The sequence below is a fragment of the Lynx rufus genome, unplaced genomic scaffold, assembly GCF_022079265.1.
Source record: "Lynx rufus isolate CCGP_SWC_20201006 ecotype Redwood Valley unplaced genomic scaffold, mLynRuf1.p SCAF_3, whole genome shotgun sequence".
Classification (NCBI taxonomy): domain Eukaryota; kingdom Metazoa; phylum Chordata; class Mammalia; order Carnivora; family Felidae; genus Lynx; species Lynx rufus.
Window position 1 is genome coordinate 83,785,966 of NW_025814845.1, and position 24,218 is coordinate 83,810,183.

Below are 24,218 nucleotides of genomic sequence, written 5' to 3' on the forward strand. Positions count from 1 at the left end.
AAGTCGGGATAGAAGCAACATACTTAAAGATCATAAAAGCCATTTATGAAAAGCCCACAGCTAACATCATCCTCAATGGGGGAAAACTGAGAGCTTTTTCCCTGAGATCAAGAACACAACAGGGATGTCCATTCTCACCGCTGTTGTTTAACATAGTGCTGGAAGTTCTAGCATCAGCAATCAGACAACAAAAGGAAATCAAAGGCATCAAAATTGGCAAAGATGAAGTCAAGCTTTCGCTTTTTGCAGATGACATGATCTTATACATGTAAAATCCGATAGACTCCACCTGCAGTGTGCTAGAACTGATACATGAATTCAGCAAAGTTGCAGGATACAAAATCAATGTACAGAAATCAGTTGCATTCTTATACACTAACAACGAAGCAACAGAAAGACAAATAAAGAAACTGATCCCATTCACAATTGCACCAAGAAGCATAAAATACCTAGGAATAAATCTAACCAAAGATGTAAAAGATCTGTGTGCTGAAAACTATAGAAAGCTTATGAAGGAAATTGAAGAAGATATAAAGAAATGGAAAAACATTCCGTGCTCATGGATTGGAAGAATAAATATTGTCAAAATGTCAATACTACCCAAAGCTATCTACACATTCGATGCAATCCCAGTCAAAATTGCACCAGCATTCTTCTTGAAACTAGAACAAGCAATCCTAAAATTCATATGGAACCACAAAAGGCCCCGAATAGCCAAAGTAATTTTGAAGAAGACCAAAGCAGGAGGCATCACTATCCCAGACTTTAGCCTCTACTATAAAGCTGTCATCATCAAGACAGCATGGTATTGGCACAAAAACAGACACATAGACCAATGGAATAGAATAGATACCCCAGAACTAGACCCACAAACACATGGCCAACTAATCTTTAACAAAGCAGGAAAGAACATCCAATGGAAAAAAGACAGCTTCTTTAACAAATGGTGCTGGGAGAACTGGACAGCAACATGCAGAAGGTTGAAACTGGACCACTTTCTCACACCATTCACAAAAATAAACTCAAAATGGATAAAGGACCTGAATGTCAGACAGGAAACCATCAAAACCCTAGAGGACAAAGCAGGAAAAGACCTCTCTGACCTCAGCCGTAGCAATTTCTTACTTGACACATCCCCGAAGGCAAGGGAATTAAAAGCGAAAATGAACTATTGGGACCTTATGAAGATATAAAGCTTCTGCACAGCGAAGGAAACAACCAACAAAACTAAAAGGCAACCAACGGAATGGGAAAAGATATTTGCAAATGACATATCGGACAAAGGGCCAGTATCCAAAATCTATAAAGAGCTCACCAAACTCCACACCCAAAAAACAAATAACCCAGTGAAGAAATGGGCAGAAAACATGAATAGACACTTCTCTAAAGAAGACATCCAGATGGCCAACAGGCACATGAAAAGATGCTCAACGTTGCTCCTCATCAGGCAAATACAAATCAAAACCACACTCAGATATCCCCTCACGCCAGTCAGAGTGGCCAAAATGAACAAATCAGGAGACTATAGATGCTGGAGAGGATGTGGAGAAATGGGGACCCTCTTGCACTGTTGGTGGGAATGCAAACTGGTGCAGCCACTCTGGAAAACAGTGTGGAGGTTCCTCAGAAAATTAAAAATAGACCTACCCTATGACCCAGCAATAGCACTGCTAGGAATTTACCCAAGGGATACAGGAATACTGATGCATAGGGGCACTTGTACCCCAATGTTTATAGCAGCACTCTCAACAATAGCCAAATTATGGAAAGAAACTAAATGTCCATCAACTGATGAATCAATAAAGAAATTGTGGTTTATATACACAATGGAATACTACGTGGCAATGAGAAAGAATGAAATATGGTCCTTTGTAGCAACGTGGATGGAACTAGAGAGTGTTATGCTAAGTGAAATAAGCCATACAGAGAAAGACAGATACCATATGTGTTCACTCTTATGTGGATCCTGAGAAACTTAACAGAAACCCATGGGGGAGGGGAAGGAAAAAAAAAAGAGGTTAGAGTGGAAGACAGCCAAAGCATAAGAGACTGTTAAAAACTGAGAACAAACTGAGGGTTGATGGGGGGTGGGAGGGGGGGGTGGGTGATGGGTATTGAGGAGGGCACCTTTTGGGATGAGCACTGGGTGTTGTATGGAAACCAATTTGACAATAAACTTCATATATTGAAAAAAAAAGAATTTTGAATTTATTTTATACCACGTAGTTAGCTTATTGGGAGAACCTACCTACAAATATCCATTCAATTTGAAGGTATAAAAATCAGTACACATGGCAGTATGCCATCTTTTAAACTCAACTGGTTAATTCATCTGGGAATTCTGAACTGTGATTAATAGTATTTATCCAACATAAAGACTCAATTTTGTGAGTATTTCATTTTCTTCAAAATTGTTCCATATGCCTATTTGAAAATCTCCAAGTCTTTTTCTTCATAGATAATTCAGCTTAATGTTATAATCATGCATTAGGTTGGTAGAGTATTTAAAATGTCTGTTTTTATTTAAATGCTAACTACTCATAGTCAATTTATTAGGAGATATTTTCTATTGCTTTTTAAATGAACTTTAAAAATGCTTCTACAATTTCGATTGTTTTCTGCTCTAACACTCTACATGTGCTTTCCCCTATGATGTGTTCTCATGGTTACCACGAACTTTATTATCCATTCATTCAGTTGAAATACAGATCTAACCTAGTCCTCATGGAACTTACAACCCAGTAGGACAGATAGACAAAAACCAATAAGCAATAAAGATGAGCTAATTATATGGTATTTTAGAAGGTGATGCATGTGATTAAGAAAGAATAAAGCAATTTTAAGTAGCTTAGTCATGGTTCAGAAAACAGTACAGGGAATGGGCAATATGGCTATCTGAAAAAAGCATGTTTCACATAAAATGTAAGATCCTGGGGGCACCTGGGTGGTTCAGTTAGTTAAGAGTCACACTCTTGATTTCAGCTCAGAGAACCATGATCTCATGTTTTGTGGGATTGAGCCCCGTGTCAGTTTTTACACTAGCAGTGCAGAGCCTGCTAGGAATTCTCTCTCTTGCTCTCTCTCAAAAATAAAGAAAATACACTTAAAAAAAAAAAGAGTGTAAGATCCTGAAGTAGAAATATGCCTTGTATGTTGCTGAAACAGTGAAAACTAGTGATGGTGGAGCAGTAAGTGAAAGAGATAAGATCAGAGAGTAACAAAGGACTAGTTACTTATAGACCACTGTAAGAACTTTGATTTCTACCCTGAGAGAACGGGGGAACCACTGGAGAATTTATTGAAGGGGAAATGATCAGATTCATTATTAACAGGATCACTCTGGTGGTTGCATTTAGAACAAACCAGAGGAACAAGAGGGAGAGTAGGAAAGTGGGTTAGGTGAGACACGAATTGACTCAGACTAGGGAGGCAGCAGTAGACATCTTAAGAAGTGATTAGATTCTACATATATTTGGAAAATAAAGGTGCTAGATTTGCTGATGGATTGGATATGGAGTATGAAAGAAGAGATGAAGCAAGATTACTTCCAAGAGTTTTGGCCTGAGGCTCAGATTTTGACCTCAGAAGAGTGCAGGGGTAAGTTTGGAGGAATATCAGGAACTCAGTTTGGATGTAAACTCTGGGGCTATCTCAGTCTCAGTAAAGTCTGAGCTGCCTGTTAGACATCTGAATGGTGAAGTTGAATAGGTTGTTGGATTTAAAATTCTGAAATACAGCTGAAGGGTTCAAGATAGATATATTAATTCAGCGTTTCATTAGGGTATGGGCCATATCTAACTTGTTTATTCCAATGTGCACCATACTTACGTTTAGTAGTTGGAAGTTACTCGAGAAGTATCTGTTAAGAGAGTAACTACAAATATAGTGAGTTATGTGCTGGTAAATGTTTAACTACAAGAGCTCTGAGGGGAAAAAAAAATCAAACAGAAAACAAAACTTCTGATTTTTAGTGTCTTCAGATTTTCAAAGTGTAAACTCTAACCATGATTTCAAGATACAAAAATAATATCACTAAATGCTGAGTTGGGAAGAAATGCATGCAATTGATTCCCTCTAGCCAGCTCTAGAACACTGAGCCCACTTGCTTGCTTAGTGATATAGTCATATACATATTTTCCTTACTTTACAGGTATACATAAAAGATAATTTTAAATAACCTTGATACTTGAGCAGATGGGAAGAAAGATATCTGATAGATGATAAAAAAGCTCAAGGGGCGCCTGGGTGGCTCAGTCGGTTGGGCGTCCGACTTCGGCTCAGGTCATGATCTCGCGGTCCGTGAGTTCGAGCCCCGCGTCGGGCTCTGCGCTGACAGCTCAGAGTCTGGAGCCTGTTTCAGATTCTGTGTCTCCCTCTCTCTCTGACCCTCCCCCGTTCATGCTCTGTCTCTCTCTGTCTCAAAAATAAATAAATGTTAAAAAAAAAAGCTGAAAATGGGGGATTTAAGCAAATATTTAAAAACCTATGTCACCCACCGGGATACAAGTGTGCTGTTTCGAAGGGACACATGCACCTGAATATTTATAGCAGCACTATCAACAATAGCCAAAGTATGGAAAGAGCCCAAATGTCCATCGATGGGTGAATGGATAAAGAAAATGTGTTATATATATACAGTGGAGTATTACTTGGCAATCAAAAAGAATGAAATCTTGCCATTTGCAACTATGTGGATGGAACTGGAGGGTATTATGCTAAGTGAAATTAGTCAGAGAAAGACAAAAATCATATGACTTCACTCATATGAGGACTTTAAGAGACAAAACAGATGAACATAGGGAAGGGAAACAAAAATAATATAAAAACATGGAGGGGGACAAAACAGAAGAGACTCATAAATATGGAGAACAAACTGAGGGTTGCTGGAGGGCTTGTGGGAGGCGGGGATGGGCTAAATGGATAAGGGGCATTAAGGAATCTACTCCTGAAATCATTGTTTCACTATATGCTAACTAATTTGGATGTAAATTTTTAAAAATTAAAAATAAAATAAAAAAAAAAACCTATGTCACATACCAAACTAAATTTATCCTTGTACCTTTAGCCAGGCTTTTAAATTATTCCACACAGCTGAGATATCGTTATACAATTCCTGGGAAAAAGACTTCACAGCCTATAAACTAATCTGTTATAATGTTAATAGTACTCTCTTGCCAGAGATTTCTTCATAAATTTGAATTCAGCTTAGAAACTGTGTTTAATAATGTTGCCATAACACATCTACCACAAAAATGTCTGTACAAAGGTTAATCAAGTTGTTGTTCTATTCTGGAGTCCAAACTGTTTGGCATATACCTTAGAGTCACTATTGGTTCTTTAAAAATATGTATTTTAATTAATATTTAAAAAACTTGTATTGTGGCAAAATATAAATAAAATCACCATTTTAACAATTTTTTAAAAGTTTATTTTTTTTATTTTGAAGGAGAGAGAGAGAGAGAGAGAGAGAGAGAGATAACCGGGAAGGGGCAGAGAGAGAGGGAGAGAGAATCCCAAGCAGGCTCCATGCTATTAGAGCAAAGCCCTATGTGGGGCTTGAACTCACCAACCATGAGATTATGACCTGAGCTGAAATCAAGAGTCAGATGCTTAACCGACTAAGCCACTCAGGCACCCCTGTTTTCTCTGTTTTTAAGTGTACATCTCAGGTATTAAGTATATTCATATTGTTGTGTAGCCTTCACCATCAATCTCCAGAACTTCAATTATTTGTTTCATGTAAAAGAAGTGCATTTTGTTATAGATCATTAAAAAAGAAAAGTACAAAGCAAAATAAAATTACTGAGAAAGTCTCACCAATCAGAGCAAGTCAATCTTATTGCACGTATAGAATTGTATTAGACTGTTAATCCATAGTCTAAAAATTCTTCATGTGTTAGAGATCCTGCTGAGTCTCAATGGGATTCAAACTCTGTGTCTAATGAAGTGGTAGGTCTGCCAACCCCAATTTTATTAGAATTTATTTAATGTACCAGTGATCAAACCTCAATAAAAATGATTTATGTTCAGAGTGATGAGGCATGGGGGAGAGGAGGTATGGACAATTCCTCATCCTGGACATGCCATTTATTGTTGAGCCCCAGGGAGAGAAAGTTGCAAGTAGAAGATGAAGGAATATTAGTCATTAAGAATTTGTTAATGGAGCAAAGATTAAGGACAAGATCATTCTTCCAAAGTCTCTTTCAACACAAATAATCGTAACAAAAATTTCAAGCCGAGGGCAAAGTTTGTGACTTACGAGTTTTGCAGATTTAGATGAAATTTGCCCGAAACAACAATCTGGAGTAGGACTTGGCTTCCCGATCCAGAGAAACTGTCATGCTCTGGACCAATGTAAGGATGCTAATTTTCTTTTCTTTTCTTTTTTCGCTAGTGTGGGATGGGGGAAATAGAAATGCTAAAGAGGACTACTGATGAACTGTTTGTCAGACCTCCCTAGGGACTCTGAAATCATTGGAGACTAGTAAGAAGTGGTTTATAAGGAAAGGTTATAACATTTTAAAAATTTTGGATATTTATGCTAATGTTACCACATTAATACATGTGTACCTGGAGACTTGAGAGGACCTATGTTGTATTCAAATGTGATTTAAAAACTGAGAACAAACTGAGGGTTGATGGGGGGTGGGAGGGAGGGGAGGGTGGATGATGGCTATTGAGGAGGGCACCTTTTGGGATGAGCACTGGGTGTTGTATGGAAACCAATTTGACAATAAATTTCATATATTAAAAAAAATAAAATAAAATAAAAAAATGAAAAAAAGAAAATAAAAAAAATAAAAAAAATAAATTTCTACATGGAATTTCATTTTTTAGATGCCTCATTATTTACTCTATCATTTTCTTTTGTTGGAATTTTTAATGTTTTCAGTTCTTTGAATTTTAGTTTGAAAAATATCCTTGAATATATTGGCAAATTGAACTCTTGAAAAATTTTGACAAAATATACACAACTGCTAGGCTAAACCATATGAAATAGTAATTGACATTTTAAATGATAAAAAAATGGCAGTTGCATAAGGTTCAATCTAAAAGTTTGTGTAAAAATGCCCTTTTCACTACATACGTGCCAATGTCTGATAATTTTAATAAAGATTTATATCTCATTATTTTAATTTCCATATGTTTAATCACTCTTCTGATTCATTTATTCAGCAGTCTGGACTGTGTGCTTATCATGTGCAAACCAGTATGACAGGCATAAGGATACAAAGAGCACTCAGATCAGAATGAAACCTGTGTTCATGGTGTTTACAAATCTATTAGAGGAAATTATTAATCACATAGTATTAAATATAAATATGAATTTTAATATGTGAAAAATGCCATGACAGACATATGCTAAGAGTCGATAAAGGGACATCTATTTAAATTAGGAGGCTCATAGAAGGTTTCCCTGTGAAAGTGACATTTGAGGTCTTAGCTAATAGAAGAGTACACTTAACTTATGAAGAATTGGCAGAGGGGAATTTGAAATGGTGTACTGTGTTCAAAGATTTTGTGGCAAAAATATAGCATCATACATTCAGGGACTTGAAAGAGGATAGGAGTGGCTGGAACAGAGCTTAGGCCAGTTGAGTTATAGTATGAGATTAAATTGGACAGGTCAAGAAATCAGTCATTATTGTCTGGCTTAAGAATATTTTTTTTCTCACATGAGCAGTGGGAAAACATGGTAGGAGTTTTAAGCAGGGGTGAAGAATCATGTTCTTAGATATATTTTGAAAGCATCATTCTTTTTTTACAATAGGACCATGATGGTAGCTTGGACTTGGGAAGTGGAGACAGAGACAGAGAAAAGGTAATAGACTTGGGAGCTATTTGAACAACTGAATGGATCCTTGTGCTGTGTCTTGAAATGGGAAACAGTGGAAGAGGAAAATGTTTAGGGGTAAGATAACATGTTTGGTGGAGTTTAAGGAGCTTTTCAGACATCCAGGTGGAAATCTCAAGTAGATAATTGAATATACATGACCAGAGCTTGAAGAAGGTTTAGATACAGGACTTTCAATTGCGAGCCATTTATTTTTTGAGTTTTAAACCAAATTTATGTATTATCTATTAAAAATTAAAGAACATTATAGAGTAAGATAAATTTCTAATTCTCATATCAAATAATGTCTAAGATTTATAATTTGTTCAATAAATGTTTAGTAGTTTGTTAAATTAAAAATGACATAATAATTTTGGGCACCTGGGTGGTTCAGTCATTTAAGTGTCTGACTTCTGTTTAGGTCATGATCTCATGGCTTGTGGGTTCTAGCCCCACATCAGGCTCTGTGCTGACAGCTGGGAGCCTGGAGCCTGTTTCAGATTCTGTCTCCCTCTGTCTCTGACCCTCCCCCACTTGTGCTCTGTCTCTCTCTCAAAAATAAATAAACATTAAAAAATTTTTTTAAGTGACATAATAATGTGACATTATTTTAGTAATTTAAGGAAAGAAATCTATATTTATGCATGTGTATAATTTACTGTGCACCAGAGTGTGTGTATATATATCATACATATATGTGAGATATATATAAATATATCACGAAAGTGAGAGCTGGATATTTGGAATTTTTGCACTGTGAATATATGCCCCTTAAAATGAATGAGTGACAAAATACATTGCAATAAAAGACTGGTATAGAGGATATATAAGGATCAGAGATTAGGGGCTGGAATAAAGATGATTTGGAGAGTTTTAGCTGTGTATTACAACTTTGAGTTATCTGCCTCCCAAGGTATATCCAAAGTTCAGGTGAGGAAAATACTTCTAGCAGAAATGTGCTTTATCCTTTCTTATAATTTCTTCAGTGCATCAAATCTGGCCACCTGGAAACTGTTCAAATAGAGATTTGGTTCCCTGAAGACTTCATTCACTGAATTCTGCTTTGGCACATGCCTCTAGCTCACCCAGAGGAACACTTAACAAACATCTGTAGGAAACCTGCTTTTGCATTGTGACAATGTTGTTGAGGACAGTGTCTTCTTTATTACCCATACAAAGAATTTCTTGAAACTCAATACTAGAAATCCCTTAGCCCTTAAGGAATGTGTATGTATTGTTTTTATAGATAGTGTAAACTATATTACTAATTGTATTCTTTTGCATGTATATTAAGAGTCTCAGACATATTTCAAGTTCACCTTTCATAAATGATTAGGACTCTTTCTTTCATAAATGTTAGGACTCTATCCATGTTACAACTTCACAATGATTTTGTTTGTATTTTCTCTCTTTATTTTCTCCAGTCTTAATTTTTCATTCATTTATATTTGTCTACTGTATAGATTGTTATCCATTTTTATAATCCAAAAGGAAACCAATTTGATAATAGAAAAAAATGGTAACTCTTTATTCAAAAGTGAAAAATAAAGCCATGGGTTTAGATGAGTTTACTTGGGGAGAGAGAATAAAGTTAGGACAAAATCAGGCCCAGGATTTAGCATTGAGGAACCTATATATTTAATCACTACATAGAGGCAGAGAATCAGAAATACAAGCATGGAAGACAGCCCAAAGAAGAAGGAGGGGACCAGGGAAATTGGAAGCCAAGAAACAGTAGCCACATGATAGGTGGTAGCCACTACTGAAAAATCAAGGAAGTTGAGGACTGAAATGCCCCCTGGATTTCACAACAAGCCTCTCTAGATAGAGTGTTGGGAGATGAAATCAGATTTAAGTAGCTTGAGGAGCAAATAGCAGGTGAAGAAACGGAGATACAGAATGTAAGCAACCCATAAATTTATGTTTGCTAGACATTTTAATTTTTCTTCTATCAACTCTGTTTATGACTTTGGTTCTTTTCATATAGTACTATATCTTCTTATTAGTGTGTAAGAATGTGTTATATATTTTAAAGGTTTTGTTTTTACACTAGGTCTGTTAAATATGCTACAAACTCTTTTTCAATATATTCTTTCCCATTATGGTGAATATAACCTTAATATCAACTGGAGTTCTGCTAGTTATATAAGAGCGCTTGTGATGACATATGCTATGATGATCTGATGTTTTACCCATTCGATTAATGTGTATTTATTGCTTTCACTATGTGCTCATGACTAATTTTGTAAGAATTTGCGGTATAGGGGTGCCTGGGTGGATCAGTAGATTAAGTTTCTGACTTTGCCTAAGGTCATGATCTCACTGTTGGTCAGTTTGATCCCCGCGTAGGGCTCTGTGCTAACAGTTTGGAGCCTGGAGCCTGCTTCAGATTCTGTCTGTCTGTCTCTCTCTCTCTCTCTGCCCCTCCCACACTCCACACTCACGCTGTGTCACTGTCTCTGTCTCTCTCTCAAAAATAAATAAACATTAAAAAATTTCAAAAAAATAATAATTATCCATACTTGGTGTGTCCCTGGATTTCAAGAATATAAGGTATTTTTTGTTATTTTGTTAATGTTTTTGGACTATTAAATAAAACATACTGAATTAGTTCCTTAAGGTTTCCAGGTAAGAAACAGTGAATGTCATTTTAAAAATTCTTTAATTAAATATTCCAATTAATACTGGCCTATGAGCTTGGAAATTGTTCTTTACTATATATTAATAAACCTTCCTAGAGCTTCTAACTTGATCTCAAAAATGCACTTAGAAAATGGAAGAAAATATTTTCTGTTTTTTAGTATTCCCATATATCAAGTAGTATATGCCATAAATGAATCAAATGACAATATTTTTATATATTTCCAATATCTACATTCTTAATTAAAACAAAGGTAATATATATATATATATATATATATGATGTGTTTATTATACATGTAAGAGATATAATATATATAGTTATATAGTTTATGTACTATAAATAAGCACTGAATTCTAATTTAAATGAAAGTAATAATTTTTGTCTAATTAAACCCTTCAATCATCAGAATTCCTTAGGAGCCGTAATAGCGTAGAGGCTGAGAATAGCACAGGCCCTTGAGTGGATTACAGTGGTTTGAATCTCGGCTTTATTGTATGATCTTGGGAAAGCTTAGCATCTTTTAGATAAATGTTATATTTAAATGTTAAAATTCAAAATGGCAAATTTGGGAAGGATGGTGAAGAGAAACGGTGACCTTGTTGGCAAAGAATTCCAGTATGTGTGTGTGTGTGTGTGTGTGTGTGCACGTGTGTGTGTATTATGGGTGTGTAGGGATGCTGAAGTAGCCTTCCAGGCAAAAGGAAACTTTGTAGAACTGAAAGATGGTTTCTAAGCCAATAAAAACTGTTTTGCAGATTCCGAATAAAGCAGAAGGTAATTTGTCTCAGGATGAGACCAGAACCTGTGATCTCACATTCAGATCGTTAGTACAGATACTAATATTATACAAAAAAAAAAAAAAGTGGAAGTAGAAAGCAAGCAATTCTCTCAGTGCAGAATGAGTACCAAACACTTAAAGAAATATGCAGTGCCTTTTACTCAACAAAATGTGTGACCGTTACCGTAAGGTTCTCCATTTATGAAATACAGGGGTTCATTAAGGGATTATCTGCAATCAGGTCTAAAATTTCCAAGTTCATAGGAGATTGCAAGCATTTTGCTGCAGCTGAAGAAAATCCATTTGTGCCTGTGTCAAAGCTGAAATAGTTTTTAAGCTCAGAAGATCTTTTGATTTTATGCAGAGGGACAGAGTGAGTTAAATATGTTTTCTATTGAGGCTGGGAGGATACAATTCAGTTTATATTAAATGAGGGTAGAAAATACAATTCAATAAGACAAGTGTTCACACTGCAGTTTAAATGATGTATTCCTTTATCAATAAGAACTAATTAGGGAACTAATAACCTTTGTGATTATTTCAATAAAGCATTAATTATACAGGAAAATATGATTTTTGTGAGTACATACTGTTACCTATGTTCTATATGAAGTGGAGAGTCTATGCAACCATAACCAAAGGCGCCACAACTCACCTGAAGTATCTCAGAGGAGGTCAAGCATGTAAACTTGAATCTATAAAGTAATTGCAGATATCACAGGACTACTTTTCCAGTTCATGTTTGATAAGACACTAGTGCAGAAAGATTCTGTGGAACGGTAAACTTTGGCAATTCTAATAACTTATATGTCTTATTTTATTCTAAAAATTTTCTTAATGAGGTTTTTCTGTATTTCTGTATTTCTTTTCATCAGTGGTCTACCCAAAGTCTTACTATAAATTACAGTTTTTAAAAGATTTTCAGAATCTGAGCTGAGCATGCTTCAAATTTTGTTGCAAATTTCATGCTCCATAAATTTTGTATTGTTTTGGTGATTAAATAATGTTTCTACTAAATAAATAGTAATGAATAGTAAAATATTCATTAATTTCAAGCCAGTAACTGAAATAACATTACATTATCAATTAAAGCAATTCCAAGACCACTTCAGACTTTGTATAAATGGAAAAATACCCCTTTTGACCCCTTAGGCTTGAAACATCAATTTCACACACACTAAATTTTCATCAAATTTCATAATGAATTATTAATATCTCAAGAAGAATATTCAGGAGAATTTTATAACATGATATGCTAATGTCTCTCCTGATCACATTAAAAGTCACATGCTTACAAGTAATGGATTAGAAAGGAACCCAAAACAAAACAAAAAGGCAGATGCTCAAACCAAAGGAACATTCATTTCTATCTTGGTAGAGCAAGGTCAGAGGCAATTTCTCCTGCTCCTAAACTTGGAGCTGATTTTTTCAGTTCCTTCTTTATACTCACTTCTGACCCCACAAAAGTGAAAGGGTGAGATACATGTAGACGATCAGGGATAAACGGAAGATTAGCAGTTTCAGAGGCTTTTGAAAAATGTGATTTTGTTCTCATTTATCCTCATTAGTGGCAACTAACCATTCCTCTTTCAGTTTAATCCTCTAAGCCTAGCATGTGAAAGTAGTTTGTGCTCACTGTTTCAAAATGGTAAATGCAGAGGATGGATTTACGGAAAGAGTTGGTTTTGTCTTATTTTTTCTCATAGTAGTGGCTTCATGTAGTGAGAATATTGTCTCATTTTATTTTGAAACAGTTTTGTTGATATAGAAAGAAGCTCACTTTTCTTTTCAAAGTTGAGGACATTGAGTCTTGAAGTTAAAGTCACTTCACCCCCACACATCCCCCGTGAAGCTGCCAATCACAAAACAGGGACGGGATCAACTGTTATTGATTTTTTAGAATAATATTGAATTAGAGTATAAACAGCTTTCAGTAATAGGTAGGGGTTTACCATTGTCTTGACACAAGTATGCATAGTTCATAATGTTCAATAGGAGAGAGCAAACACAAACAGAAACTTTAAAAATTTAGATACCAGAAAAGTATTGGAGCTTCTTTTAATTGCTTAAGAATCTCAGAATCCTCACTGTAGATGGGGGAACATTCTAAAAAATTACCTTAAATAGCTATGTATAAAGTGGTGTGTATCGTTTTGTAACCATTTATTATTTGGGATTTTGTTGTTGTTGCCCATTATCTGAAACATTAGATTGTATGTAATCTTCCAGGCACAGGGTGTATCCAGCTTATAGCCTCCCCAGATTATTAAAAGTGAAATCTAACCCAAGACCCTGTAGAAACTTATAGCATACAGCAATCTTTTGGAGAGGAATTATTACCTCTGATAGATGTTCCATGACTGGGAGGCCAAACCACTATTGGCTTTGGAGCAAGGATAGAGAATAGGATGGGTGGGGATGAGGACCAGCAGACCAGAGAGAGGAAGGAAGGATGGAGGGTGACTCATTGTCCATTTCTCTGACAGAATAGTGACTTACAGAGAGAAGGAAGACCAAAAAATACATTTTACAGAGAACGTAAGTTTTGCAGCAATTGTTTGCAGCCATTTGGGAAAGCTCGTATTAAGTGTTTCTAGCTGAGTTTGTCCTACTTGGAATGACAGACTTTCCCTATCTCTCTCATTGGTCTTCTCAGTCCCTCCAGATGCCATTAATAGAGATCGGGGGCGTTGAGGGAGAATGGGGGAAGCCATGGAAGCAGAAACTGGTTCAGCCAGTTGGGGCATTATCAATGTGTTCGTGACTTCTTTCTCCAAGAGCTCTTTCCTAGTCCCTTTCCTTTTATCAAATCCATCTTGTCACCCTGTCATTGGTAACATTGTCCCACTGCCCAGCTTTTCTCTCTCCCTTCTCCCTCCTTCCTCCCTATTCTCTCCTCACCTGTCCACGGCAATGGCCGTCATAGAGTAGATGCTGGCGAACACCGCTGTGATGGGAAAGAAGTTCTGGAAGCGACAATAGTTGGCGCCGAAGTACCACTCGCTGTGAAGCGCATAGATGAAGTTGACCAAGGTGTTGAAGGCAGCCATAGAGGCGTCGGAGAAAGCCAGGTTCACGAGGAAGTAGTTGGTAACGGTCCTCATGCGCTTGTGGGCCAGGATGATCCAGATGACGATGAGGTTCCCGAACACCGCCACCGCCACAACCACGCCGTATGCCAGGGACCAGAGCGCGATGCGCCAGGACGGCTGCACGAACTGGTTGGTGAGGTTGGCCCGGGGTTGCGAAGGCGCCGGGGAGGCCGCGGGCAGTCCTAGGGCAGAGGACGAGGCCGAGAGGTTGCCAGCTTGGACTAGCAGGTGCAGCCACTCAGCCTCAGTTGCCCCCGGAGCGGCCCCTGCCGCGAGCGCAGCGCTCAGGTTCCCGGGATCCGCGCCCGCCGTGCTCGCGCGGTCGGTCCAGTTCGCGGCTGCGGGGAGAGAACCCATCGAGGCTAGTCTGCAGCCCAGATCTCCCCACTCACGGACGCCAGCCGAAGGTCTTCTCTGCTTCCTGGTCCCTTTGCTGGTGGGCAGACCTCAGCTCCGCCTGGAAGCAAGGTAGAGAGGCTACCGCAGCCCTTGATGGTTAAGAAATGCTTTGAGCCAGCAGGTGATGGGTAACTTTTTCTGAGGAGTTTGCGTCTCTAGCCGGCAGGAAGGATGAGACAGTCGAGAAGCGAGTTGTTAGGCGCTGTCACCTGCGGGGAACTCCGGGATCGCCCCTGCGCGAGTTCCGGGGCACCGGCTGGATCACTGAGGTTCAGGCGCTGCAGCGGGCTTTATAGTCTCTTACAGTCCCGGCTTTGGTGACGTTGTGGGGGCCGCGGAGCTGACGAACCCCTTCGAGGGCTACGATTGCACTCCTTTCCTCCGTCGCCCCTTTTGCATTTCATTCATTCGCTACTGGTAGCCGCGCAGCAGGCGCTCGGCGCGGTGAGACGCTCTGGAAAGACTGCACTTTCTCAGCTGTAATTAAAATCTGTACGAGATTGTTTTTCCTCTTTTAACTTCAAGATATTTTTACTGAGGTCTGTGTTCTCAGACATCTATTGTGGGCTGCTCGTTTCTAAACCAATTAAACTATTCACCTCTAGGGCGAGGGCACGATGCGGAGAGATTTGTCAGAAAGAGCTTGTGTGGCTATTACCTGCCGCAAGCTGGGGGCACAGCTAGACGCGCATTTTGTTAGGTGTCGCTGGCTCTTGGAATTTCTCCCCACTTGCTGCTTGCGTGTTTATGTTCTCACGTACCAGATCCCTTTTCCTCTCGCTCCCATTTGCAAAGTCTACCCGTTTCTCCTCTTCTAATCTCCGTCACCAGAAACCAGTCTCCTCCGCCTTCCTCCCTGGCAGAGACTATGGATTCTCCTGGAGGATTCTGCTCCCGTTGGAATGCAGTTACCCACCGAGGATAGATCATCGATTTTCTTGAAATACGATGAGGAGACTTGCATCTTTTCATTTCCCTGGCGTGAACATATCTTGTAAGCAACTTAAACATGTTCTTTTGGTTATACGGCTTTGGACATTTGGCGCCTTGGTTTCCGGCCTGTCGTGAGGACACATTGATAAGGATGCGTGACAGTAACCTTAGTGTCCTGTGCAGACCAGAGGGCCTGACTTCTGAGCTTTGGCTGGCAACATGTGAGCAGCAGGGCTCTGTAGGGTACAAGCAAGAGGAAGTAGTCTGTGCTTAGATGGATGTTACAGGCAATTTATTAGTATGTTCCAGAGCAGAAACTCTTCTTTATTATTTTCTTGGGGGCAGGAATAAAGGGATTTAGGGCTAAACATATTAGCAACTCCCCCAAAACATTGAACTCTTTGAAATTCAGTTTTCTCATTTGAAAATGAATATTAAAAAAAATCAAATTTACATAGTTATAATTATATGGAGCAAGTAGTTTCAACAACAGGAGGCAAGAGGGAGACCTTAATAAATGTTAGCACCCTTTGCTGTTGTTATCATTGCTCATTTTATCTAAACGTTTTCAAGTAAGATAGACTAGCATAGCAAGTTTTACTTGCTTCAAGAAAATGTAGTGTGTGATTTGTGAACATTCTGCATTCTTTAGTTTCCTGGTGTTAGAACATATTTCTCAAAAACTGCAGTGATCATTGTTCTTTTTTAAATTTTTTGATGTTTATTTTTTAAGAGAGAGACAGAGTGTGAGTGGGGGAGGGGCAGAGAGAGAGGGAGACACAGAATCTGAAGCAGGCTCCAAGCTGTCAGCACAGAGCCAGATGCAGGGCTTGAACCCATGAACTGAGAGATCATGACAGGAGCCGAAGTTGGAAACCTAACAGACTGAGCCACCCAGGCACCCCACTGCAGTGACTACTGTACAAATAGGCTTAGGATGATTGGTAATGATACTGTTTTCCTTATTGTAATTTTTATGATAAACAAGGTACTATATAGAAATAAGTTTGAAGCAACCTGATAATAAATATATTATACAACTCTGCTTCAAAATAAATGCATGCTGAAAATGATAATTATCAAGTTATTATTTACTATTTCTTCTCAGTGAGGCCTATGAAAATATGTGATAAATCATAAGTGAATTTGATAGAGATTCCACATGTCCTGCTTACTAATTCTAAACTAAACCATTTTCTTTTGAAAGGTAGATTATTTCTTTCTGCCAATTCACCATTTAGAGATTACTTGAGTTACAAATGAAAACTTCTTTCTTCTCTAATGAAATCAAGGAAGAATTAAAAAAAAATTTTTTTTTGTATGACATGCACCATTCATCAAATGAGTCATGTGGTGACTTGGTAATAATTATGCATATTTTGATCAAATATTTAAAGTTGTAAAATTGCCTACTTGTGTAGAAATCCATTCAGTTTACTCTGTTGCTTTACTTATCATGTCTGTGATTTTGCCTTTATTGGACTTTGCCATGAGTGGAAATGATATGAAAAAAAGTGATAATGATGGAATTAGAAGTACTTAACAATAAAAGGGGTTTAATGAGTTCTTTCAGAGGAAGAGAGGAATCCAGGACATGGCTTTCCTTTTAGAGCTACCTTCTATAGAATCTATCTGTTTCCCCATAGAGGACTTATTGTTCATTCATTGCTTCAGTCATTCCCCTCATCGGTATTTAGTATATTTCCTTCCAAGAGCTGTGCCAAGTACTAGGAATGTAGCAGGTAAAACTAAAGATATAAGCCAGATATGAACCCTATCCTCACTGAGCTTGTAGTCCAACAGTATTTTTAACATTAGAGCAAGTATTATGAATAGTGCAATAGGAAGGTATAGAGAAAAATGGGAGTGTGCAACTGAACAAGAGGATGTGTTCATTGAATTCTGGATTCTGTCAACTTCTCTTAAAGAATTTCTTTGTGAGGAAAAGATATTTGTACCCCTCTGTTTACTGTAGCATCATTTACAATAGTCAAGATATGGAAGCAACCTAAGTGTCCATAGATAGAAGAACGGATAAAGGAGATGTGGTATATACACACAATGGACTATTACTCAGCCATAAAAAAAAATGATATCTTGCTATTTGTGACAACATGGATGGCCCTAGAGTGTATTATGACAAGTGAAACGAGTCAGAGAAAGACAACTACCATATGATTTCACTTAAACATGGAATCTAAAAAACAAAATAAAACAACAAAAAAGCAAGAGCAGACCCATAAATACAGAGAACAAATTGTTGGTTGCCAGTGGGGAAAGGGGAGGATGGGCAAAATGGGTGAATGGTAGTGAGAGACACAGGCTTCCAGTTATAGAATGAGTAAGCCATGCAGGGATGAAAGGTACAGCTTTGAGAATATAATCAGGGGTATTGTAAGAGTGTAATATGGTGACAGATGGTAGCCACACCTGTGGTGAGCATAACATAATATATAGAGTTGTTGAATCACTATGTTGTACACATTGTATGTCACCTACACTTCAGGTAATAAAAATTTCTTTGTGAGGATGAAATGAAATGCCAAATAACAGACTTATCAGAAGAGTATGCCTTGAAAAGTGGGAAGGCTTAGAAGATAATGGCTAAGAAACATTTCTTAGCCTTCTTCCTAAGACAATTTGATGAATAATCTGCTCATTATAGCTCCAGAATCTGAATCCTGGCCCTACCTGAATACAGTCTACTGGTATTCCTTTTTCTCTTACTATAAGAAAGCCAAAAGTTTTAGTCTTGGACTCCTGAGGGAAGGAGAAGGGGCAGAGGAAATGTTAACATAGCAGAAGGCATCTCTTAAGATCCTATACTCTTACATTCAAAACTTGGGAGTGTGGCTTTTCTGTCCCCTTTCCCCTCCTCCCCAGTGCTGCTCAGGCTTACATCATGCTAGTTCAGACCTCTGGGTGCCTGCTGAACTAACACCACGATGGCTCCTCTCCAGCTACCATCTATGATCATCCACCAGGACTTCATCAGTTACGATGAGATATTCTCTGACATCTACAAGATTCAGGAGATTGCGGACCCACTGTGTCTGGAGGTGGAGGGGAAGATGGTCAGGAGGACAGTGAATAACATGGATGACTCACTTGCTGGTGGAAGTGCATCCACTGCAAGGCCCTAAGGGTGAAGGTACTGGAAGTACAGTAATCACTGGTGTTGATATCGCCATGAACTATCACTTGTAGGAATCCAGCTTTGCAAAAGAAGCCTACAAGAAGTCTATCAAAGATTATGTGAAATCAATCAAAGGCACACTTTAACAATGGAAGCCAGAAAAAGTAAAATCTTTTATGACAGGGGCTACAGAACAGGTCAAGCATATCCTAGCTAATTTCAAAAGCTACCAATTCTTTACTGATGAAAACATGGATCCAGATGGCATGGTTGCCCTGCTGGACTCCCACAAAGATGGTGTGACCCCATATGTGATCTTCTTTACGGATGGTTTAGAAATGGAAAAATGTTAATGAATTTGGCTGTTACTTTGGATGTATCACCCATTGTCATAACTGGCTAATTCTCTTCCTCCACACAACACTAGAACTTAGATGAATGGGACTGATGTCATCTGGAGCTCTTCAGTTATTTTGACCTTGATTTATTTGGAATGGAGGCATTGTTTTTAAGAAAAAGAAAAAAAAATTTCGTGTGGGTTGTTTAAAAAAATGCATTTAAACCAATTTGAGAGAAAGGCTTTTAGTTTACTACATATTTAAATCCATTCTGTGTAGTGTCCTGGAGAAGCTAGAGCCTGGTTGTAGACTACTGCTAGAAAGCATAAGACTGCCTGAAGAAGTGGAAACTACTTCTGGGGCTGGAATATTAAAAAACAAAAACAGGGGCGCCTGGGTGGCGCAGTCGGTTAAGCGTCCGACTTCAGCCAGGTCATGATCTCGCGGTCCGTGGGTTCGAGCCCCGCATCGGGCTCTGGGCTGATGGCTCGGAGCCTGGAGCCTGTTTCCGACTCTGTGTCTCCCTCTCTCTCTGCCCCTCCCCCGTTCATGCTCTGTCTCTCTCTGTCCCAAAAATAAATAAACGTTGAAAAAAAAAATTAAAAAACAAAAACAAAAAACAAACCAAGAACCAAAAGTCTTAATTCTGAGTTCAAGTAGAGGGAAAGACCGTGTTCATAGCTGTGTGAACATCTGAAGTGGATTCCTTATACATTTCATCATCAACAAACAGAAGTAGTTCACCCTAGAAGAGATTTCCAAAAGAATAAAAAGAGACTAATATAGTAAGAAAAAAAAAAAAAACCCTCAGGAGTGTGTTTGAGCACATTTAAAACCTATGCAAATGCATGAGGATGCTAGGAAATAAGCCAAGCATGGTATCATGGGAGATGTTAATAGATTTTACATAATAGTGATTAAATCTTGATTTGTCTGCATAAATGTTAATACAAACTATGATCTTTTAAAAAAATTTTTTTTCAACGTTTATTTATTTTTGGGACAGAGAGAGACAGAGCATGAACGGGGGAGGGGCAGAGAGAGAGGGAGACACAGAATCGGAAACAGGCTCCAGGCTCCGAGCCATCAGCCCAGAGCCTGACGCGGGGCTCGAACTCCCGGACCGCGAGATCGTGACCTGGCTGAAGTCGGACGCCTAACCGACTGCGCCACCCAGGCGCCCCTAAACTATGATCTTTTATGTGAATGTTATTTATTCCTAATGACAAAGAAATATTTACCTATTTTATTATGCTAATAGATTACATTTCTTTCAAATTTTATTTGTTCTCCATATTTTTGCTTAGAAGACATATTGGTAATGTGCCCTAGTACTTTGCTAACAACTTATAATAATAGAATGGAAACTGATGACCTGCTTATTCCCTCTCTTTTCTCCTTTTTTACTCTTACAACTTAAGGAAACAGTATGGCATAGTTCATACTTGTATTTTTATTTTAACAGTCCTCTTAAAAACAAGCATGATAAGGTGGAATTTCAGGTATTAGTGCTGGCCGGTGGAGAAGTTATTTTCAGAAAGAGGAGCTGGTCAGAATTTCATATTTCTCTGACATCAACCTTCTCTTTGACAGTTCTCTCACGCTTTTGGTTTCAGTATGTTCAGCGTTCCCACTGTGTTGATATTTCTTTTTTCTTATGAATTTCAGATCTGATAGTCCACACTTTGACTCCTGCTTTGCAATTTTTTCTTTGTTATTTCATCATAGCTGCTTTACAATTACATTGGGTCATTTTCACTCTCTGAGTTGTGGGCTCTTACAATCAGTTTACTGAGTATTGCTGGTAATCAATGAATAATCAACAATCAATACAACTCCACTCAATTGTGTAGACAGGTGCTACTTGAAAATTCTTGCTCTCTATCAGATACCCTTTCATGTGGGTTTGTCTGTGATCAGTTCCTATTTTCCCGAATCCCAACTTGCCTTCAGTGTTCTTTCTCCATCATCCTTATTCTGCTCAGCAAGTTGTCTCCACTTTATCTGAAAAAAATTAAGAACATCAGTCAAGAATTTCACATTTCCATGTATTTCAACCATCTTTTCATCATTTGTTATCATTTTGGTGAAAGTGGTTTATCTTCTCCTAAGACCCATTCTTTCATCTGTGCTACCTGTTCTTTCAACATCTCTTTCCCTCTTTTTTTTTTCCTTTAGGGTTGAAGCATATGTAAGAATCTACATTAAAATAGCCCTTTTCTGACCAATTTCCTGTTAGTTACTACTTTTCTCTCTCTTCTTCTATTCCCACATGACCTTCTTTACCAAAATATCTAAACTCAATATTTTCACTTCCTCACTCACAATAATATTCTTAAGTATTAAATCTTAATACTCTTCTGTCAATGCACTGTCCTATCAATTACCTGCACGTTAAACCAAACTGTCACTTTCCGCCCTTAACTTCCTTGACCTCTCTGTAGTATTAGCATTTGACATTTATATTAGTTTCCTAGGGCTGTCATAATAAATTACCACAAACTGAGTGGATTAAAACAACAGGAATTTATTCTCTCACAGTTTGGGGGGCTAGAAGCCTGAAGTCAGGATATGGGCAAGGTTGGTTCTTTTTGGAGACTCTGAGGGAGAATCTATTGCATGCCTCCTTCCTAGTTTCTTTTAGTTGCTGGCAATCTTTGGTGTTCCTGGGCTTGTAGATGCAACACTCCAATTCTGTCTCTGTCATCACATGATATTCCCTGTGTATCTTTACATCACCTTTTCTTTGTCCAAATTAACCTCTTCTAATAATGAGATCAGTATATCAAACTCATTATATAGGATTTATATAAGGTCAGTATATCAAACCAACATACCTCATCTTAACTTGATTATATCTGCACTTTATTTCCAAATAAGGTCATACTCACAAGTACTAGGAGTTAAGACTTGAATATATTTGAGGGGGGGGACACAATGTTGAAGGTCATATTTAAGGCATGTTTTAAATTGAAGACTAACAGCTCAACTGCTGTGTATAGATTTGCAAATCAAGCACTGGGTGGGAAGCAATGACTAAAGAGACTATGAGTAAAGATACCATGAATCCCTCCCCGCTTCAAAATAAGCATTTTTAAAACAATGGCCCTCAATGAAGTGTATGAATTACTAAGAAAGTGGAAAATGGTATGATGTAAAGTAATATATATCAAGAATCTTAAGTAGTACTTGGCAATGAGAAAGAATGAAATCTAGCCATTTGCAGCAACATGGTTGGAACTGGAGGGTATTATGTTAAGTGAAATAAGCCAGGCAGAGAAAGACAGATACCATATGTTTTCAGTCATATGTGCATCTGGAGAAACTTAACAGAAGACCATGGGGGAGGGGAAGGAGGAAAAAAAAGTTACAGAGAGGGAGGGAAGCAAACCATAAGAGACTCTTAAGGATTGAGAACAATCTAAGGGTAGATGGTGGGGTCGGGGAGAGGGGAAAGTGGTGATGGGCAGAGAGGAGGGCATTTGTTGGGATGAGGATAGGGTGTTGTATGGAAACCAATCTGACAATAAATTATATTTTTAAAAAAAGAATCTTAATTATCTCACTCTTCAAGTACAATAATTTCGCTCCTAGTGATTTGATCTAAGGAAGTAATCAGAAAATCAGACAAAAATGTATGTACAAAGATGTATATTGGAGCTATATTTGTGAGATCAAAAATATAAAAGTCATAAATGTAAAATAATTTTGGCATATCCAAAAATTGAATCCTACTATCATCAAAGGTGGGCTTTTCTCCTATCATTAGAAGAGCATGTTCTAAAATTAGGTAGAAGTGATGGTTGCACAACACTGTGAATGTACTAAAAGCTACTGAATCGTACAGTTTAAAATGGTTAAAATGGTGGATTTTATGTTATGTAAATTTCACCTAAAACAGGAAACAGTTCCTAAAAAGACCAGAGAACTAAGAGTTCAGAAGGATTCATCATGTCACAATCAAGATTTATGCAAAAGAATAAAGTCAAGACATAGTCAAAGGAAGTTACAAGACCACTGGACTTCTAGATAAAGAAATAATATTATATGCAACAGGCAAAAAAGTCAAATCACCTGTAAGTTTAATAAATTAACAAATTAACATAGTCTTGAAATTTTATACATTACCTGCTGGAAGAGAATTGAGGAATTCTTAAAAATTCTTAGGGAAAGGAAAATGTATTCCAAAAAATTTATCCCACTAATGAAACTCTGTTTTCAAACATAAAGCTGACAGAAAGACATTTTCAAACATGCCAAGACTCAGATATTATAGCACTGATGACAAAAAATACTCCAGCAAACTGACCAACAAGCAAGCAAGCAAAGAGATAATCTCTTTGGAACTGAAACCCAGACAACAAAGGTGGACTGGAGTAACTATCATTTGAAGACTGGAGCCATGGACCAGACTTGGGTATGAACCACAGTGATGACTTTGAGGTGATTTATATACTCACTCCCAATGTTTCTAAACATATGCGTGCATAACATAGTCACAGATTACATGAAGAGTACTACATTTTGTGTGCAAGAGAAAATCACGTTACCAAAGTTGCCATAAGGAATTCTCTACATCATCTATAAAATATGATATATGTACACACCATATTTCCTAAGGAACCAAATAGCTAGTCTTCAAACTGGAATCTGTTGCTGCTTCTTCAGTTGAGCACAAGATAAATTATTACATTGTATTCAGAGTCCAGATGGTGTACAGGGTACATTTTAAACACTAGTATCATACTTATTTGCACGGATTTTTTACACAAAGAGAGATGGGAATGAAGAATGACTGAATTGAAGATACATTTCTCCTATCTCCTCTTCTCACTGGGACTATGCTAAATCAAGAAAATGGAAAGTGTATTAGCTGAAAACGTAAATTATCTCTCTTCTTCCTTTTTTTTCTTCCTATCTTTTTCCTTCCTTATTTCCCAAGTATATTTATTGGAATTTTAGAAAATTAAATGCATGTGTGATATAATTCCATAGAAGTATATAGTGATGATAACTTTGCTACCTGCATTTATATCTAAATTAATTTGGAGATTATTTCCAAAG

At 37.7% G+C, this 24,218-nt stretch overlaps 1 protein-coding gene and 1 pseudogene across 1 annotated transcript in view; one reads left to right on the plus strand and one right to left on the minus strand.

Moving 5' to 3' along the window:
* The window catches only part of TACR3 (tachykinin receptor 3), an 85,454-nt gene extending 70,749 nt beyond the window's left edge, over positions 1–14,705 (minus strand). Inside the window, exon 1 of the mRNA XM_047092150.1 lies at positions 14,158–14,705. Within this exon, the coding sequence (XP_046948106.1) occupies positions 14,158–14,705 (548 nt within the window). The remainder of the gene's footprint in view (positions 1–14,157) is intronic.
* Positions 14,706–18,649: 3,944 nt separating this feature from the next.
* LOC124521348 (translationally-controlled tumor protein-like) lies at positions 18,650–19,169 on the plus strand (annotated as a pseudogene).
* The last annotated feature ends 5,049 nt before the right edge of the window (positions 19,170–24,218 follow it).